Source organism: Taeniopygia guttata, chromosome 8 (genome assembly GCF_048771995.1).
Source record: "Taeniopygia guttata chromosome 8, bTaeGut7.mat, whole genome shotgun sequence".
NCBI lineage: Eukaryota > Metazoa > Chordata > Aves > Passeriformes > Estrildidae > Taeniopygia > Taeniopygia guttata.
The window spans coordinates 28,398,162-28,415,535 of NC_133033.1; the positions used below are offsets into that span (position 1 = coordinate 28,398,162).

Here is a 17,374-nt window from a genome sequence, read left to right on the forward strand (position 1 = left end):
TGAAGGCAAGAGCTTCAAGTGATCTGTAGCTCTCTAAATTTCATCCTTATTAACATGTTAACTTCACAGAAGTCCACAAATATATGAAGAGCCCAGCTAGTCTCTTTTACTTGACTCGTCAGTCTGGAAATACAGGAAAAACATGCAGAATGGGTGAAATTTCACTGACTCATTTCTGCACATGAATGTAACATGACAGCAGACAGGAATTCCACAGGAATGGAAAAGCAATATACTATGAGAATTTCCAAAAAGAAGGGGAAAAAATAACACTACCCACACTTTCAATTTCTCCCAATTCTTAGGCAAAGGAAACACCGGTAAGGGATGTTAATGGACCAAAAATGAAAAATGCAAATAGAAGTAATTAAAAATTAACAACATTTATGTCTCACAGGGAGTTGCTAGTCCCTAACTGAGAAAACTCACATCAGCCGAGTTCAAATCTATCATCCTCCTCCGCCCCTTAATAACAGTGCAACTCTACCCTTCAGTGACAGTTACTCTTCTTCCTGAACCATGGCCACAGGAGGCCCTACATACTCCTGAATCTTATTTTCACGCCCCAATTCTCCCACCTACAGCCTGCTTATCTCTTAAGAAAAGTTGAAATGAAATCTGGTGAATGTTAGCCCTCCTCAGCAGGAGTCCTAGTAGCTTGCAACTGCCAATCAACAAGGATTTTGTCTCTCCTGCAAGAAGCTCTGCTATTTACACTCCAAAAAGAAAGGGGCTTAGTTCCCTAAACAGCAATATAAAAAAGGTCAGGTCTCACAGAAGATTCTTTGTGGGAGAATGCCACGGTCCAGTCTTACACACCTAAGGTTGCTGTGGTGAGAGATCTCTGGAACCTAAGCACATAAAACCTGTCCATCCCCATCCTGCTTAGCCTTCACTTCTCCAAACGTCTTATATCTTCAAAAAAAAAAAGAATCTCTGCACTTAAAGTAACCCTGCTGCTGTAAATTCACTGACTGGGACACACCGCTGGGTGCAGGCTCCTAAGGGCTGTGCCGTTTGGTTTTCAGGCTGCTGGCATGACATGAGAAAAGCACTTTGCTTTCAAGCTGCTGCTTGTGCTGGGAGCCAGCAGGACAAGGGGGTCATACCTCTTCTGTTTGTAGGTCAGCATGGCTTCAGCAATGGGCAGCTGGTGAGCACAGTTTGCCCCTGCTATGTACTGCGTTATCCGGGCCACGACGTCGGGCGCTTCCGAAACTGCAGAGAACAGAGGGAAAAGCATTCAAGTGACTGCTCAGACCCCTGCCAGCCCTGTCCCTCATCTGCTGGTGGTGCCCAGCCAGCTGCATTCGGACTGAACCTTGCACAAGAAGCTCTGCCTTACCCCAGAGCACAGTAAAGCTGAATCTGTACTCAGCATTTCTGACCGAATCTGGGGTCCTTCAGATTTGTTAAAAGCTTTTTTTTGTATCTGCCTGGACTCAGCTTTAGACTTCTTCATGCCTTGGCTGCAGGTATCTGCTGAAGAAAATGCCTGGCCATGTCTCTCAGGAGAGCTGCTCTGCTCACACCAGCACTGAGTTACCTGAGTTTCTAATGAACTCATGGCCTTGTTGAGTTGGCCAAAAAGATTGAGGGGCACACAAGGGTAGGAAGAGCACAAATATCTCATGATTTTGTGGTTCATTCAAGTTGACACAAAGACATTTCCTAAATGCCTTCCATATTTCTTTGGTTTCAGCCAAAGAACCTCAACTGTGAGATACCAGGAACACAAGTGACCTTCAACAGGCACTTCCATATTTTAACATGGGCATTTTAACCCGGACTCTTTGCATTTGAACTGTGAACTGGTAAGAGTTATGGTTCTCTGCCAGATCATCTTGTGCCATTACGGAGTTACTGTGCAGTTGCCACCACACAGACCAAAATGCAGACTGTACAAAGTCTGCACTAATCAAAAATGAGGTGGATTTTTCCTCATAGCATACAACCAACTAAGGAATAGATATAGCTCTTTCTGGATTTCTATAGGTTATGAAGTATTCCTAATTCAGACACAAAAATCAAGCCTGTATTGACAATCTTCTGCATTTTCAAGTGCACCAAGCAATTAAAGGAAACCAGTTCCATACATCAGTTCTTCCCTGAATTCAGGATTAAGGGAAAGTGTAGCTTGGATAGCACACTAGGAGATTTCTAGTCCAGCGTCCTGCTCCAAACAGGGCTGACTTCACCTTCAGAACAGGTCGCCCTAGGTCTCGTCCAGCCATGTCCCCAGCTGCTGAAAACAGCTCTGAACAATTACCCCTGAAGAGGTCTCTCTCCTCTCATGGCTGGAGGACTTCCAGGAGCATCCTGGGCATCTCGGGAACTCTGCAATTCCAGCAGGGAGAACCACATTGCACACTCATGGTGCTACACAAACTCCAAGGCTTTTTCCTTCTAATGAAATTTCTGTGTGGGCAATGCTGCCCACAACAGTATCAAATCTTAAGCCTTCATGTAGCCCTGAACGTTGCAAATACTCCTTTCTCCTGTTCCTTTCCATTCTTGAAGAGATGGAGCAAGAAACGGTAAACATTCATGTTTTAAACAAATTAGTACTTTAATTGAAGTAAGGCTTTGATCTGGCCTAGAACAAACTCGGATCAGAACAGGAACTTGTAGGGCTGACCCAGGGCAGCTCCCACTTGTTACCACACTGGTGAAGAACAAAATTCTTCTTTAATGAGAATGGGGCAGGATTCTGGCTGGATCTTTCTCACACACAACTAACAGAAGTTAATCCTCCCAGAGCTTCCAGTTTTCCAAATGTTTTAGGCTGCACAGTTCCTGAAGGAAAGCAATGTACTGAACTTAGTAGCGAGACCTCCACATCAAAGAACAAAGCTGAGAGCTAGGTAAGAGCAGCATGGCTCACAGGCAGATGGGACTCCCAGTGCTCCTGGGAGCCAATAACTCTTTGCAAACCACCATGGGCAAGGCTTAGAAAGGTCAGCATCTGAAATGGGAATGTGGTGGGGTGAGGAGAAAAGAGGAACAAAAACACTTTCTGCTTCCTCTCGTATTTACTTGACCTCTGCTAAAATTACTCATTCAAGCTTTTCATCCTACACAGGCCAGACAGACACAGAGTCTTACCAGTGGTCTGTGCTTCAAGTTTGTTGAACAGATCTCTCCAGGCTAGATCTTGGAAGAAGTTGTTGTATCTATAATCTACAGACCCCAGATACTTGGCCACTGGGTGAGAGCCTAAGAAAGAAAGGAAACCATGACAGCTGTGCTCTCCAGCACTGAACACAGGCATAGGTCTGATCCGTAAGGAATTAAACTCCAAAATCAAAGCCACATTAGACACCTCAGAAATTATATTATATTATATTAGACACCTCTTAAATTATAACCAAGTAATTTATTCCAGCTTATCTCTATAAGAGCATGCAAATAGACTTCCCAGCGCAGACTGCTTCAACACACTGCTTTCACCTGACACCTTCTCCCTAACAAATTACATTTTAAAAGGCCAAAGAAAACAGGACTGGGAAACTGCTGAGGAAATAAATGATTTGGAAGGCACAAAGGCTCTACAGCTCTCCATGTCAGCCTCTCAGTTTTGCAAGCAGCTCTCCCAAACAGCCCTTCCTGCCCACAGGCTGCACCACAGCCAGGCCACCTCTGCAAAGAGGGGCCAGATCCCTTTGTCCAAGCACCACTTGCACCCCACAGCTGTTCTGCAGCACTGAGAAGAGGCACTTGCACCCAGGCAGGAAAAACAACCCACGGAGGCTTGTTTAATCTGTGGAGATGAGCTCTAAGCTCAATAAATACATGGTAATTTGAGACAGAAAGCAGAGCCCCAGGATTACAGCACCCAGTGAACACTGGCACATGCAGCAGGTCCCTGCTTAATCTGGCTGAGCCTTGTGGCTGAGCTCCTCCATGAACATGGAAATACCTCCTTGCAGAAGCTTTTTGTGTCCAGCCTCCAGCCCTGCATGGGGATCCAACTTCATACTTACATTGAGCAGGACAGGGAAAGCGTTCAAGTGGTAAAAAGCTGCCACCTTCATTTTACGCCATCTGTGTCCCCAAAAGAGACAACACCCCCTAGCAACTACCTCTACACAGGAGAAAAGGTGTGCCAGGATCACCCTGCCCAGTCACCACCTGGCAGTCATGTTCAGCACCAGCCCTGCACACTTACACTCAGCCACGAAGCAGCCTCAGAACTCCTCTTAATCACATTATTTCCATCCTTCCTGCACACCAAGCCACACTTGCAGACAGCTGAGTCACCAGCTGATAACTGGAAACCTGACAAATCTCTCCAAGATGACCCCAGCTGCTGAAGTGTACTCACCATGGTCCAGGAAAGCTCTGGTGGAAAAAAACCCCAAACAATAAAACCACTGTATCAGTGCTCCAAACCTCCAAGCTGATTTCCAGCCTTCAAAGAGAGGTGAAAGCAAAAAAGAGGTGAAAGCAAGAGGTCCCTCTGAGCTGCCCTCAGTGTCAGTAGAGACTGGGACCCATCATTTCCCCTGCAGTGGAGTTTTGAGCAGTGCACACAGCACAGCTCTGCACTGTGTACTGGAGAAGCTTTCCCATACACTGCACCTGGAAACAAGCAGTCAAAGCAAGGCTCCCAGGAAGTCCTACCCACAGGAGCTACATAAAATGTTAAAATACCTCAAACAGCCAAAATAACCCCCAATATTTTATTTTCCCCTTTTCAGCTGTTGATATAGTGGTTTAGACAGCAAAAGAGTCTTACAGCCATGGAATTAGGGGCATGGAGCAGGAGTGAATCTCCCAGGTCATGTGTTTGCAGGCACTGAGCATTTGTGATTGCTAATAAACCACTGCAGGTTGACCCTTCTGTCACTGGAGTGTGTACTTGTGGAATCAGAAGGTAAAACCGTCCATGGAAAAAGCCCACCAACCCCAGATCAAAGGTATTGCAAGCAGCAGAGAGGCTTTTCCTTTAAGACATTTATGGCATGGTCACATTCTGTCTTTGGTGCTTTTTCAATTGTCAGAAATGAGAGGTGGCTCCTCAATCACTTTAATGAACTGCCAGAGAGCTGGCCAGAAATAAGCACTTGATCCAATCAGGAAATACTGCAGACTTCTATGGAAAAGATCCTGTTAGAGAAGTTTCTATATTTAAAGTACAATCTAAAAAGAATTCACAGTTCTAAAGCATTTAATTATCAAAGTGCCTGGTTAAATTTTTTCTTTTTTGATTACAAAACAAAGTTTTAAGATTAAAAAACCAACCTAAACCCAAACACTAGCTATATCTTATGTTTCACTTTCAAAGAGAGAGTATTTTCAGATAATTAAAAAGTGCAGGACACAAAACTCTTCTTCTGAGGCCAGGAGACAGTCAGCAAGTGAGCAGCGAAGTCTCAGACACAGATTCTCATTCAAAGCACATTTAACCTTGCAGAAATTATTTTTTTGTTGTTGTTTTTACTCCCTAAAGGGCTCTCTCTTCTCTTCCTGCCAAGCACTTTGGAAACTAAATGCCTTTTTTTACAGAAGGATCCAGTTATTTTCCTCTGCCTTTTTTTTTTTAACTTTTGCAAATGCCACCACTGAATGGACAGCCTAACCCCAGTGTTCATGGTGCTGGGCAGCAGCTTCTGATTCCCACAGGAACTGCCATCAGCTGCCCACAAACCCAGAAAACTGGAAAACACGGGCAAAAACTGCTTTTCAAGTGCTCTGTTGCTTATATCACTTAAGTGCTCTGTCCACACAAGTCAAGCCCTGGAGCACACCAGCAGTGCCCAGATGTCCCTGCCCACAGCAGTAGTGACTCTCCTGCTTCCCAGGCCTCGCCACCACAACATTCCTCATGTTTCTGACTACACCAGGACCCCTGGTCCTGCTATCAGTGCACTCTACTTCCCTCACCACAAGCAATCCAAGCTGGGGAACGTTCCAGCCAGGCAGGCTTACTGAGCTGCTGGAAGGGCAGAAATAAAATGTTGGAAAACTGAGGGAAAAACCTGAGCAGACCAGTACGAAAAGTAAAGGTCAAGAGATGCATGTAATTTGAATAATTCAAATTCTCAGCAGTTTCAGAGCCTTTTAAAAATTTTCTACCCCTCCTCTTAACATTTTCTGAGTCAAGCCCAGGGAGGCCAGAACAGTTATTGCTTTGGGAAATGTGGTGCCCACTGAATTTAACATTTCAGCCAGGGAAAAGGGTTTCCAGAACAACATTCTGTACATAAGAGTCTCCCTGTATGGGGAGGAATTACTTAACTCCTTGCTTCAAACAAAAGGCTTACAAGCAGACTTGGCATCAGGAACTTACAGGTGAAATCCACTCACACAAGAGCAGCAACACCAGCACTACACAGTCATGTAACAATTTGCCTCATTTAACTTATAGCCAAAGCTCCAGAAAGGCCTCTCCTGAGGGAACACAGCAGATTTCACCCATTCCCCTTCCTCTGAAGAAACACCATTCCTTATTTACCTAGAGGGATGATCAGAAATTTCATGTATCCGAGCCAGTCGGGGGTTTTGTGAGACAGCTGCTCTACAAAGAGCCTCAGCACGGCACTGAGGTAATTCTGGGCTCCTGCCACTGCAATTTTAATTGGGTTTGGAGGTTGTGAATTGCAGTTACAGCTAGACAGAAAAAGAGGAAACATATTTGTAATTGTGCCTTCAACCAAGTATTTCAGAGCAAGCAGCAAAAAAAACAACTGGTTAATAACAATTATAGCAGAAAACAGAGAAGACAGTTTTGTTCAATACACAAGGCAATATTGCAATGATTCTCAGCAGCTTAAAACATTATTAATAAAATACAACATCCTTCAGTAATTTCTTAATTGGTCTCTCTGCTCCTTCTTTTGCACATTTTGATATTCTAAAGGGCTGGGCTCAACTGACTAGGTTAGGATGTAGCTACTAACTGCTAGGTCAGAGAACACACTCAGGTACCCACAGCCCTCAGCAGGTAAGTAGGGAGTGCCTTTAGGAACTGAGGAATGAATCTGGGAATTGCTTGGAAGGGAGAGCAAGAACTATTTCAAACCCCCTGATTTGTTTTGCATGCCCCTGGCCACCAGGCTGCCCCCAAGGCACAGCCTCTGATGTTCAATGCTGTTGGTGACTTGCATGCCCCCACTCCAGGCAGAACAGCAGTCCCCTGAGGGGTGGCGAGTGCTAAAGAGCCACACAGTTCTGACTTCAGGAGAGCAGATTGCAAAGGTTTCATACAGCATCTGAGAAATTAACTCCCTGAGTCCTGGGGCACAGGAGCTGAGAGGCTTTTAGGGCTGAGACAACACAAACAAGGTGAGAACTTACTATCTCTGTATCCTGGAGACAATTGTGCTGAAAGCTGCCTGAATATCAGCAGAGGAACATGTGCAGACCACTGGCAAGGTGTGCTTTTGCAAAACATCTGAAAGGTACTGAGGAGAGAACAGAAGACTTCTTAGTCCTATCTTTTGGTACAGTTTATCACAAGAAGAAAATGTGCCTCCCCCAATCTCCTGGGTATTTCACATCCACTCCTGGGCACTCTCCCTGTGTCTGAAGGTGATATGGCTATTTCACAAATGCCTCCTCCCTGCACAACAGCCAAAGGAAATTTCTCCTTCTAGAAAAACAGCAACATCTTCTTGACAGACACACCATCATGTCCCAGACATGCAGCACACTTTTTACAGCCACAGAGGGAAGGGCCAGCAGACCATTCACAGAGCAGACACTGTTTACCTGCCTGCTTCTGGAAGTGCAGCTGCATCTCTCTGATTTCCATTTTAAAGAAATGCAATGCTCTGCCCACCCTTAAACACCGAAGAAAGGGAAGGTGCTACCACACACAGGCTCCTCATGAGGGACTGTTTCCCCTCCATGCAGGTGATGGGGACACCACACACCTCAGGTACACATGGACATAATTATGGCACTCAGTAATTATCTCACACTTTCAATTTCTGCATGACTAATCTATACACCTCAGTCCATATCCTTCATGCCCTCTGCTACTGCAGGCACAAGCTGCTAGAACCCCTGGAAGATGTTCTAGAATATCTTCTGTCTGTCTCTAGAAGGCATTTCTCTGTCTTCCAAGTATAGAGAAAGAGGAACCAGTAGCTCAGATGGTATTTTTGCTCTCTACCACATTGAGAACCTAGTTCTTCCAGAAGCAAGAAGCCAAACCAGACAATATAATTCCACAAGCTTGGCACAAGTTCCCCAGGCAACGGCTATCCAGCACATGTTCATTGGCCTTTTCCATATATATTTTATTGCTTTCTTAAATAAGGTTCTAAAAGGAGCAAAATTTGTTCCAAACTTGTAACAAACTGCTCCATGCCGTCAGCAAAAGAAAGTATTACTAAGGGTTCTCCTTAAAACAACTATCACTCAGCAAGGATGGGGTGATTCCTGAAGTCAGCAGTCACAGGCACATGTACATGCTACAGAGCTGATCCAAAATATTTTCTCCTGCTCACCACCTGTGCTCAGAAATCTCAGCCTAAACCACCACAAAGTCAGACCTCTCTGCTTCGTTTGTCCCAGTCCACCACAGCTGAGGAGGCTTTTGAGTGCAAGGGTTTTGCCATATTCCCAATGTGCTGCTAACCAGAAGGAATGGCACTACTTGGAGGAGAAAACACCTCTGTGCAAAGGCTCAGGTGGCAAAGCTTTGTAAGATCCCAGCATCTCCTGGCCAGATGAAATCCAGCCTGTGGGCACTGAGCACTCTGCAGGCAGCAGAACCTGCTTGGTTAGTGCAGAGCTCAAGGCCTGTCTATTCCTGAGGAAGAACAGTGCAGGAGAACTGTGCTCCAGGTAATGTCTCCTGTCCTTACCTGGCCTTGCCAGTCAGATGTATTGACAAGAATAATGTTTTCTGGTAGCCGGTCATCAGAAACCAGGATGTGATTCAGTTGATCATACACAGTTTTCCTGGGGATCTGGAAATAAAGACACAGAGAAGGAACAGTAAGAGGTGTCAGCTCTAGCCACCAAACCACCAGCTCCAGCTCTTGCAATTGATGTGCATGCTGGCCAGTCACCCCATCAGCAAAGGAACACTGGGCTGCTGGGCCTGACACTCTGCAGCTTCTTCAGAATTAGCCACCATGAATTTGCTGGCCATTACTCTTTCTGCCTTGCACTTTTACTTACATCACTTTATACCAACTAACAGCAGCCCAGGAACTTAAGATTCATAAAAGCCAGGAACAATCTCTTTCAAGGAAGGAAATAAGTGAGTCCCAGAGCTAACAAAAGCATGGCACATATGCTGTGCACAAATCAGTCCCTAGCAATCTGCTTTATTTCAAAGGAGTAATTCCTCAACATACCCCTATTCATTTCTCATTCTAACAATCTGTTCCAGTGTTTTGAGTTTATGGCTGGCTGACAAAGCTACAAGCTGGCAAACCCCAGACTGGATGGAAGATAAAATTTTAGCCAAGACATAAATTCCCTCCTTCCTGAAGCTGCAGGACCCAGTTCCTTCCCAGCAGGGACAGAGCTTGAACCAGAAGGAAGAGGAGACAGTGGAGAAGAGGAAAGCTGAGTGGCTGGAGGGCCAGCAGTGTGGTGCACACCTGTAGGTGGTGCCGGGTGTCCGGGGAGCGCTCGTTGTCCAGGCTGTTGGCTCTCTCGTTCTGCGGCCTCACCGGCTGCCTCTCCTTCAGGGACGTGCTCCTGCCCCGGCGCCCCGTCTGCTTCCCTTCAGACCTGCTGCAGACACGTGCTTACATTGTCAGAATGTGCTTACATTCCCAGGGCGGGCACACTTGTGAGTGAGACACAGCCCCCAGATCCCCCTCGCCCAGGCCGGCAGTCAGTGATGCCAGCAGAAGGACTGGGGAATTCTGCACGTAGATCTGAGCTAGCTTGAGCCTGGATGATTCTGCTTCTGACAGCACAGCTCACAGCTCAGCACATTCCCAGGAGTCCCAGGATGACTTCCACAGCCTGTGCTAACACCCACACCACCTCTCTGCTAGTGCTACACCAGCATCATAAGATCCAGCCAGGAAAACTCCAGTCACACATGCCAAAGCACCACAGAATACCTCTGGGTATTCATTTATTAAGTGCTCCAGACCCTTGGCTTAAGTGCCCAAATACAGGGAGGGTGTCCTTGCAGCTTACTGCCGCCCTGACCAAAGCCTAGGAAGTCCATGACTTCCTGAGCAGTGCAGCAGGCACAGCCCTGTCCCCTGTACCTGGTGGACGGGATGATGAGGGACTCTGTCTTTGTGATCTTCCCGCTGGGTGGGAGCTTCTCCACAAACACATCTGGAGTGGGGAGTTCAGCCTCCTGGACTTCAGCTTGCTGGTTAGACTCCTGCAAAAACACAGGGAACAGAGTTACCAGGAACAAACCCTCCCCTCTGTCTCACCTTAGGAGCTCAGCTCAGGCTGGGGCACATTGAGCCTGCCTCTTCCAGACATCCTCCTCACTGCCAAAAGGGGGAAACCAGTAGTGGCTATCTGGGGCTACCTGTTCCCATCTCTGCCTCACAAGGGAGCTGGAGGTAGGAAAGGTGTTCAGATATGCTGTTTGGAACAGGCACTCTCACAGCTCAAAGCCAGGGACATGCCTCCTCATGCAATGCAGCTAAATGCATCTTATCCAAACGAACTAGCTAAGTGAGAAAGACATGAGAGAAATGCTACACACCCCACATTCCCAGCAGAACAACTTGAGCTTTGGGATTTTTACCCCAGGACCAGCTTGATTATTACCAACTCAGCTTAAAGTAATACTTCTGTCTGATAAAATGCAACAGCCTTGAGCATCCTTTACGTGCTCGGTAGCAAACACTGGACCAGCCTTCCTCAGGCTGTTTGAACAAAAGGTCAAATAGAGCATTTCATCTGCAAAAGGCTGAAAGACAAGAAGCTCCAAACTAAGGCCAGGAGGAGAACTCAGTGCTATCTTCACTGCAGCTGATGTTACCCGTGGAAGTTGTGTTGCATGTGCAGCTATATGGACAGACAGACGCAGCCCACAGGATGCAGCCCACAGCTTACTCCCAAACTGACAGAAGGAAAGTCAACAAGTGCATTTTCAACTTACATAAGGGACAATGTCAGAAACACTGTCGCCTGCATGTTTGCTTCCAAGACTCTTTGTCTTTTCAGGCACTTCTACCTGCTTGAGAGAAGAAAAATCCACAGGAGGTTTAGCACCAGCACCATTTCCAGCCACACTCTCTGGGTCAGGCTGTTCAGAAGAGAGGCTTTTTTCCATTTAAATATCACACAGCTCTGCAGTATGGCCAGCAGTGCTCCCGGCTCACAGCAACACTGCACGCATCACGGTGGGATGTGGCAAAGCTGATGCACAACACACAGGAGAGTCACTGAAATGCTCTGGGATGGGACTGACACTTTATGCCCAATCACGAGTGAATGAAAAGCAACTGAGCTGCCCCTGACCATTCACTGTCAGCCACCAGGAAAAATACCCCAACAACAGCAAAGAAAAGCTTCCTCCACAGAGTGCTAGGAAGTCCTTAAAACCCCCAGGCAACATCTCCCATCCTGGCAGTCATTTCAGGCACAGGAATCTGAAGCTATTCACACCATCAGCAAGTATTCAAATACCTAACCTGAAGATGCACCCTTGAGTTAATATGATATTTGCATTTAAAAAAAAAAACAAACAAAAAACACAACCCAACCAACAAAACAAAAACCTCAAACTGGCCAAAAAAATCCCCAATTCTCAAAAAGTGCAAACAGGCTTTCTTAGCAGAAAATTTGTATCTCTGCATCCAAATCTTTGGGGGGTGGAGGGAATTAGAAGAGAAGGTGTTTAATTTACACATGCAACTAGAGACAGTGCAGAGAGGTAACACTTGAAATGTGACTTACAGGACTTGGTGGCTCTCTCTGGCTCCTGAGGCTGTGGATGCTACCAATTTCTGTCTGAGAGCTGGAGTGTGAAAGTCCTTCAAAGTAAGGTCTGAATAAGAAAAGTAAAACCCATTTCTAATTACAAAAATCACTGACAGGGCAAGTCTACCACACTCAGAGCAAAGCATCACAACAGTTCCCAGAAGAGTTTACTGCTCCCCAATGGTTCCAGTAAAATAGGCTACTTTTGAAAGGAGAGGAGGGTGTCCAGGACAGCAAGAGAAGCCAGAAAGTCCAGGCATTCCTGAATCTAGCTTCTGACTGACATACAGCAAGTAGAATTACTTCTTCCCCCACACCCCAACACTCTCCTCCTGGGTGATTCTTAATATGCATTTTGTTTCCAGCTTGCATCTGGATTTGGCTGCCAGCCCTAGGCTCCAATTACACATTTGCTTAGTAAGATAAGGTACTACACACAATCAGATTGTGCTTCCACTCAAAAGGCAGCTCATCACATCAGGCTGCAAGACTCAATTACAACGTAAGGAACTGATTTTTTCTTGTCATGGGAAGAACCTGCCTCAAAGGCATCAACACTTATCACATCCTCTTCAAGATATGAACACCAGAACTGGACCTGGAAAACTACAGTGTGTCTCCCCAGGACCACACACAATACGTTCTTATTCCAGCATTACTCCAGCAATCACATATCCCACCCAGCACAGTTTGCTCCTCAGCTCCAGAGAACAGGATATTAACTCCCAGTGTGCAAAGTAGAACATTTTGGCTTGTTTCAAAGTAACTGCTTACCACAACACATCTGTTTTCAAATCCCTTCAAGGCAGGGCCAACCAGCTGGCTGGTATCTTGGGTTAAGCACCAAACAGCTTTACATGCCACCAGCCCCACCATTTCCACTGCTGCCCCAGTCTATCCTTGACACCTTCTGGCTCACTGACAGGGAACAGCTCTCTCCAGACTCAGAACCTATTCTTAGCCCAACAAAGTTATTCAACATTAATGAGGATATAACAACATCTGGTAATTAGCAGATTTAGCAGATGCTGTACTGACCAGCTGCAGTGGTCAGTGCCATAACTCTTTGTTTCAGAGCCATCACACACTGAGAGCCTGAGCATGCAACCACGCACCAGCCAGAAGCACGAGTGCAGCTCAGTCTCACGTTTTCAGTCTTTATTGAGCAGAGTGTGACACAGCTCTGCTAGCTCAGGGCTCTGCATCTGCTTGAGACCCCGAGCCAGCAACCCCCAGCTCAGCTCCACAGTGCTGGGACTGAGCTCTTTAAGAACATCCACATGTGCTGCAGTCAGTGCCTTTGAGCCCTGAGGAATCCATTTGTTTCCTGCAGCTCTGCTTCCTTAACCCCTGCAAAGACTCTCTTTTCACACAGGGTGTTACTACAGGAAAGGTCTTTCCAGAAAGACAGTGTGCCTTGTTCATGCCTGTCTCTACTCCTGCCTTAGCACACATTTCCTTCCTGTTTCTACTACCTCTTCAAAACACTGTGTACAGTTCAACTCTCTGCCTGCCTGCCACCAACTCGTTCCCTGTGCTCAGGTGGCAGGGCAGCAGAACCTCTGCAAAGGGAACAAGGAAGAACTGGGACTGAAGGAAAGTCAGACCCCACACACCCTACCTCTAGATCACAAGATGTCACTCCCATTCTAACACCACCACGTCAGGAGGGGAAAAAAGAGCACAGAAGGTTGGGAATAAAACCAACACCTGGCATTATACATGGTCTCTCTCTGGCCCAGCATAAGCTGCCTCACACTTACTTTAACTTTGGCTTTGGCGTGCTCAAGACACTGTCATCATCCTCCATTTCTGGCCCGCTGTCACTGGGATTCTCTATATCCAGCGTGTCATACAGAAGGTCCAAATCCTCCTCCACCTCTGGAACATGCTCTGCCGGGTCCTGCTCTGAATCCAGAACCTACACAGGACAAAAACAGGCATCACCAGCTCTGCTAGGAGCCAGACTGATCCCAGATCACCCGTGCTGTCCCCACGACTGCAGTACACCATTCCTGGGAGTAAGAGTCTATTCCTGGTGCTAGGATACTATATCCGAGGAACATTACTCATATGAGAAATGCTTGTCTTGGATCAAGCTTGTCAATGCCTAGTTAAGCAGGAGTTACATATTGGACTAGGCATCCATGAGCATGCCACTGGTTATGTCCAGTATTCAACCCTATCCTATAAACCCTATCCTAAAAGCTTTAAAGCTCCAAAGGAATCTCAGTTTTCCTAGAACCAGTACAAAATTCCAGTATTCCCAACAGTATTGGGAACAGCATGTATTGAGTTTTACTGAAAAAGCAGCCTTGACACCTCCTGATATGATACCCAAAAATGTCCACAGGAGGCGCCTGAAACTCGGACGAGGATCAGCTGCCACGGCCGAGGCCAGGAGAGCAAATACCTCACATCGAACTTGCTTTACACACACACCGGAGCAAGCAGGGGCTGTGCCCTGTCCAGAGCTTGCTTTTGGAGTGGCAGCTCCAAAAAAAAGCAGCAGCTAGGCTGCCTGAGCTCTCAGCTGTGGGTGCTGACTCTGCTGAGCTGACTTGGGAAGAACAGCAAAGCCAACAGGACTGCTTGGAAGAGTAAGGAAGCATGAGGAGTTACTCTTTCCCACAGGCCACAGAATCAGCACACAGCCAAAGGAGATGTTAACGACTTTTGTATTCGATACTTAATGTTGCACAGGTTTCTTGGGGTTTGGATCAGTTCCATCCTTTTCTGCTGTGACCCAGCAGCTGACTCTTGTGGATAGAGCTCCCTATCCAAGTTTTTCATGTCCTGCCTGGCTGTTCTAGTAAGATGATCAAACAGGCTGGGCTTTAACTTCACAAGCAATACACACCATTTGGACTGCTTTCCTTTGAACGGAAAGAAGATAATTTGAAAGATAATTTCAAAGTGATTTGCAAAACTAATGGGTTCGCACATAGCTGCCAAAATCCACTTTTGATAAAACTTCATCTACAAAAAATGCTTGTTGACATTCAGAAGTTGGCCCTCAAGCCTCCCTGAAAGGCCAGGGTGTAAGGAAAGGTCACATCCACTGTGGACCTGAAAACAAAATGAAGGGAACAGGAGGAAACAGGGGAGTGTTCCTGAAGACTAAAGCAAGATGCATCAAGCAGAGGGCAGCACACAAGGCAGGAAAGGTTTACAGAAGGAATTACTCACCTCATCAGACACTTTAAACCTCTTCAGCAATGCCACAACCTTCTGTTTGAAGTTTTGTTGCTGCAAATTAAAGACACTTTTACATAAGTTAAGAATTAAGTGAGCAGTCTTCTCCCAGTCTGCAAAAAGCCAGACAAATCTGACACTGATGCTACACTGCTGTTTAAAATCAAACAACACCTGGCACCACAGACCACCTCTCTGCTGTTCTTACCCTGAAATCAGCTTTTCCACACCTATGATAACTTCATTACCACCAATGGTAGGTCCCACTCCATTGAGCACTGTAAATCTAAAAGATGGCACTCCACTTTTGGTTGGACACACAATGGATAGCAATTTTTCTCTGCCAGATCACCTCCCTGCACCTTTTTGATATCGTCCTGGAAAACACCTGACAGTCAACCTTTCTGATTCTTAACAAGGCTGAGCCAACATAGACAACTACCCACTGACCCCAAGAACAATGTGATTTTTACCATAAATCATGGGGGTTTTTTTGCAGGAGTTTGTGTGGCAGGTTGATTTATTTCACTAGCAGCGCTGGTGAAAAGCTGTGGCACTTATCCTCAGCACTTGCCCCATCACACAAAGGTTTCTCGAGTCATTCTCCCAGATCCTGGACACAGCAGAAACCAAGGCCAGAACAACACAAGGCAAACTGCTGCCCTCCCTTTGTGCTTGCTCACCTCCATGTGCTCCCCTTTTGCAGGATCGAAGAGCTGAGGTTCGCTCAGCCCTTCTCTGCCTGTCACTGACAGACCAGAGGTGCACATTCTCAAGAAGGGCCCAGGTCTCAGTGCTGATACAGAGCATCTGAGGTGGCATCCTTGTGTCAGGAGGAAAGAGAAGGAAATGCCTGGCACCAGGCCACTCTGAGGTGAAGAAAGTTGCTCATTTGCCGACTCTCACGACGTCTTGCAAGTCCAACTGCCTACTCCCAACTCTGGCCTCAGACACTTCACACAGACCCCAAACTGCACCCTTTATCTCTGCACTCCTATCCTGCAGCTGCAGCCACCTTCTAGACAGCTGAAGCTTAGGTGAAATAAATCCAGCACACTCTCCCAAGACAGCCCTGTTTCTGTCCCCAATGCATCCCTGAGGCTGAGATACTCTCACAATAGTAAAAGTTCTCCTCTGGCTCAGGGTGTGAAGCAAAGCCATCCATGAAAACACCTGGGGCCAGTCCAGCAGCCCACGGAGCACGGGACACTCAACATGCAGCAGCTAGGGTGACATGGCAAGGCTGTTTGTTGGCCTGAATGGTTTCACAGACAGCAGATCTGGTTTGGAGCTGGGCTGATGGTAACTTAACTGGCATCACCAAACCCAGTTTTGCACCAGCTGGAACTTCAGCATCAGTTTTGAGGTCAGGGCTAGAAGGGCATTCCTCTTAAAGAGTTCCTTGCTTAATACCAAGTGGTGGATTTTGTCCTGACTGGTCACTGTTCAAAACAATATGGACACCAAGGGTACAAACTAGGACACTCCTGGTCTCACAGAAAGGATCTTTATAGTAACAGATTCAGGTCAAAACAGGGTTTATTTCAGACCTCATCAAAACATGGATTTCAGAAACAGCCTTAGACCATGGTATGGTGAAGCACAAGTCCCTGCTCCACAAATGTGCAGCTTTGCAGGCACACCCATGCTTGTGGGGAAGGGTGGACAGCCACATGCATCTTTCTAAAGCTTCTATATATATCATATCCAGCTATTTTTTTTTTTTTTGCCATAGCAGCACATGCACTACCTGAAGTTTACCCACCAAGCTCCAACCCCTGACTAAACCACTTCATTTTGAGAACCTCTCATTGGCCTCTCCCACACAGAGCACAAATAGGAGAGCTTTCCTTCACTTAGAGCTACTTCCAGGACTTACATGAGCATGGATCCTGCACTGGTTTCTTCATCGGGGTGGAATTTCATAGACTTGCATGATTTTTGGAGCTCCTTACCCTTGCAGCCAAGGGACACTCATGACATGCACACACCTTGGATGGTCCCACTGCCTGAACTGGCTGCTTTTTCTAGCTCTTCACATGCTGTGACCATGTCCCCAGGCTCCATGCTGGGCCAGCGCGTCTGGTCTCCTACAAGCCACATGCACTGCACATCCTGGCCAAACCCCATCAGTGTTAGTAAAACTAATTTCCACCGACCCTGGTTATGGACGTCGTTCTTACTATCGATCTCCGCTGCTTCTTGGGCTTCCCCATCTCGTACTCATCATCATCCAAATCCTGAACAGAAAGAGGATTCCCGTGTTATCTTTGTGATTCTGTGACACATGAGCATTTAAAAATGTTCT

The 17,374-nt window shown here is 46.6% G+C and overlaps 1 protein-coding gene across 12 annotated transcripts in view; it reads right to left on the minus strand.

Annotated features, from left to right (window-relative positions):
• PACS2 (phosphofurin acidic cluster sorting protein 2) overlaps positions 1–17,374 on the minus strand; it is a 76,612-nt gene that overhangs the window by 21,219 nt on the left and 38,019 nt on the right. For 2 of the 12 annotated variants that reach the window (XM_072932873.1, XM_030279764.4), the window contains exons 7-18: positions 17,226–17,306; positions 15,061–15,120; positions 13,635–13,792; positions 11,848–11,938; positions 11,048–11,122; positions 10,191–10,312; positions 9,564–9,696; positions 8,817–8,921; positions 7,300–7,406; positions 6,458–6,612; positions 3,106–3,216; positions 1,110–1,218 (exon numbers count right to left, since the gene is read on the minus strand). In XM_072932873.1, coding sequence (XP_072788974.1) covers positions 1,110–1,218; positions 3,106–3,216; positions 6,458–6,612; positions 7,300–7,406; positions 8,817–8,921; positions 9,564–9,696; positions 10,191–10,312; positions 11,048–11,122; positions 11,848–11,938; positions 13,635–13,792; positions 15,061–15,120; positions 17,226–17,306 — 1,307 coding nt within the window. Of the gene's footprint in view, positions 1–1,109; positions 1,219–3,105; positions 3,217–6,457; positions 6,613–7,299; positions 7,407–8,816; positions 8,922–9,563; positions 9,700–10,190; positions 10,313–11,047; positions 11,126–11,847; positions 11,939–13,634; positions 13,793–15,060; positions 15,121–17,225; positions 17,307–17,374 lie in introns of all 12 variants that reach the window. The other 10 variants (XM_032749705.3, XM_072932871.1, XM_032749704.3 and 7 more) reach the window with 7 other exon arrangements.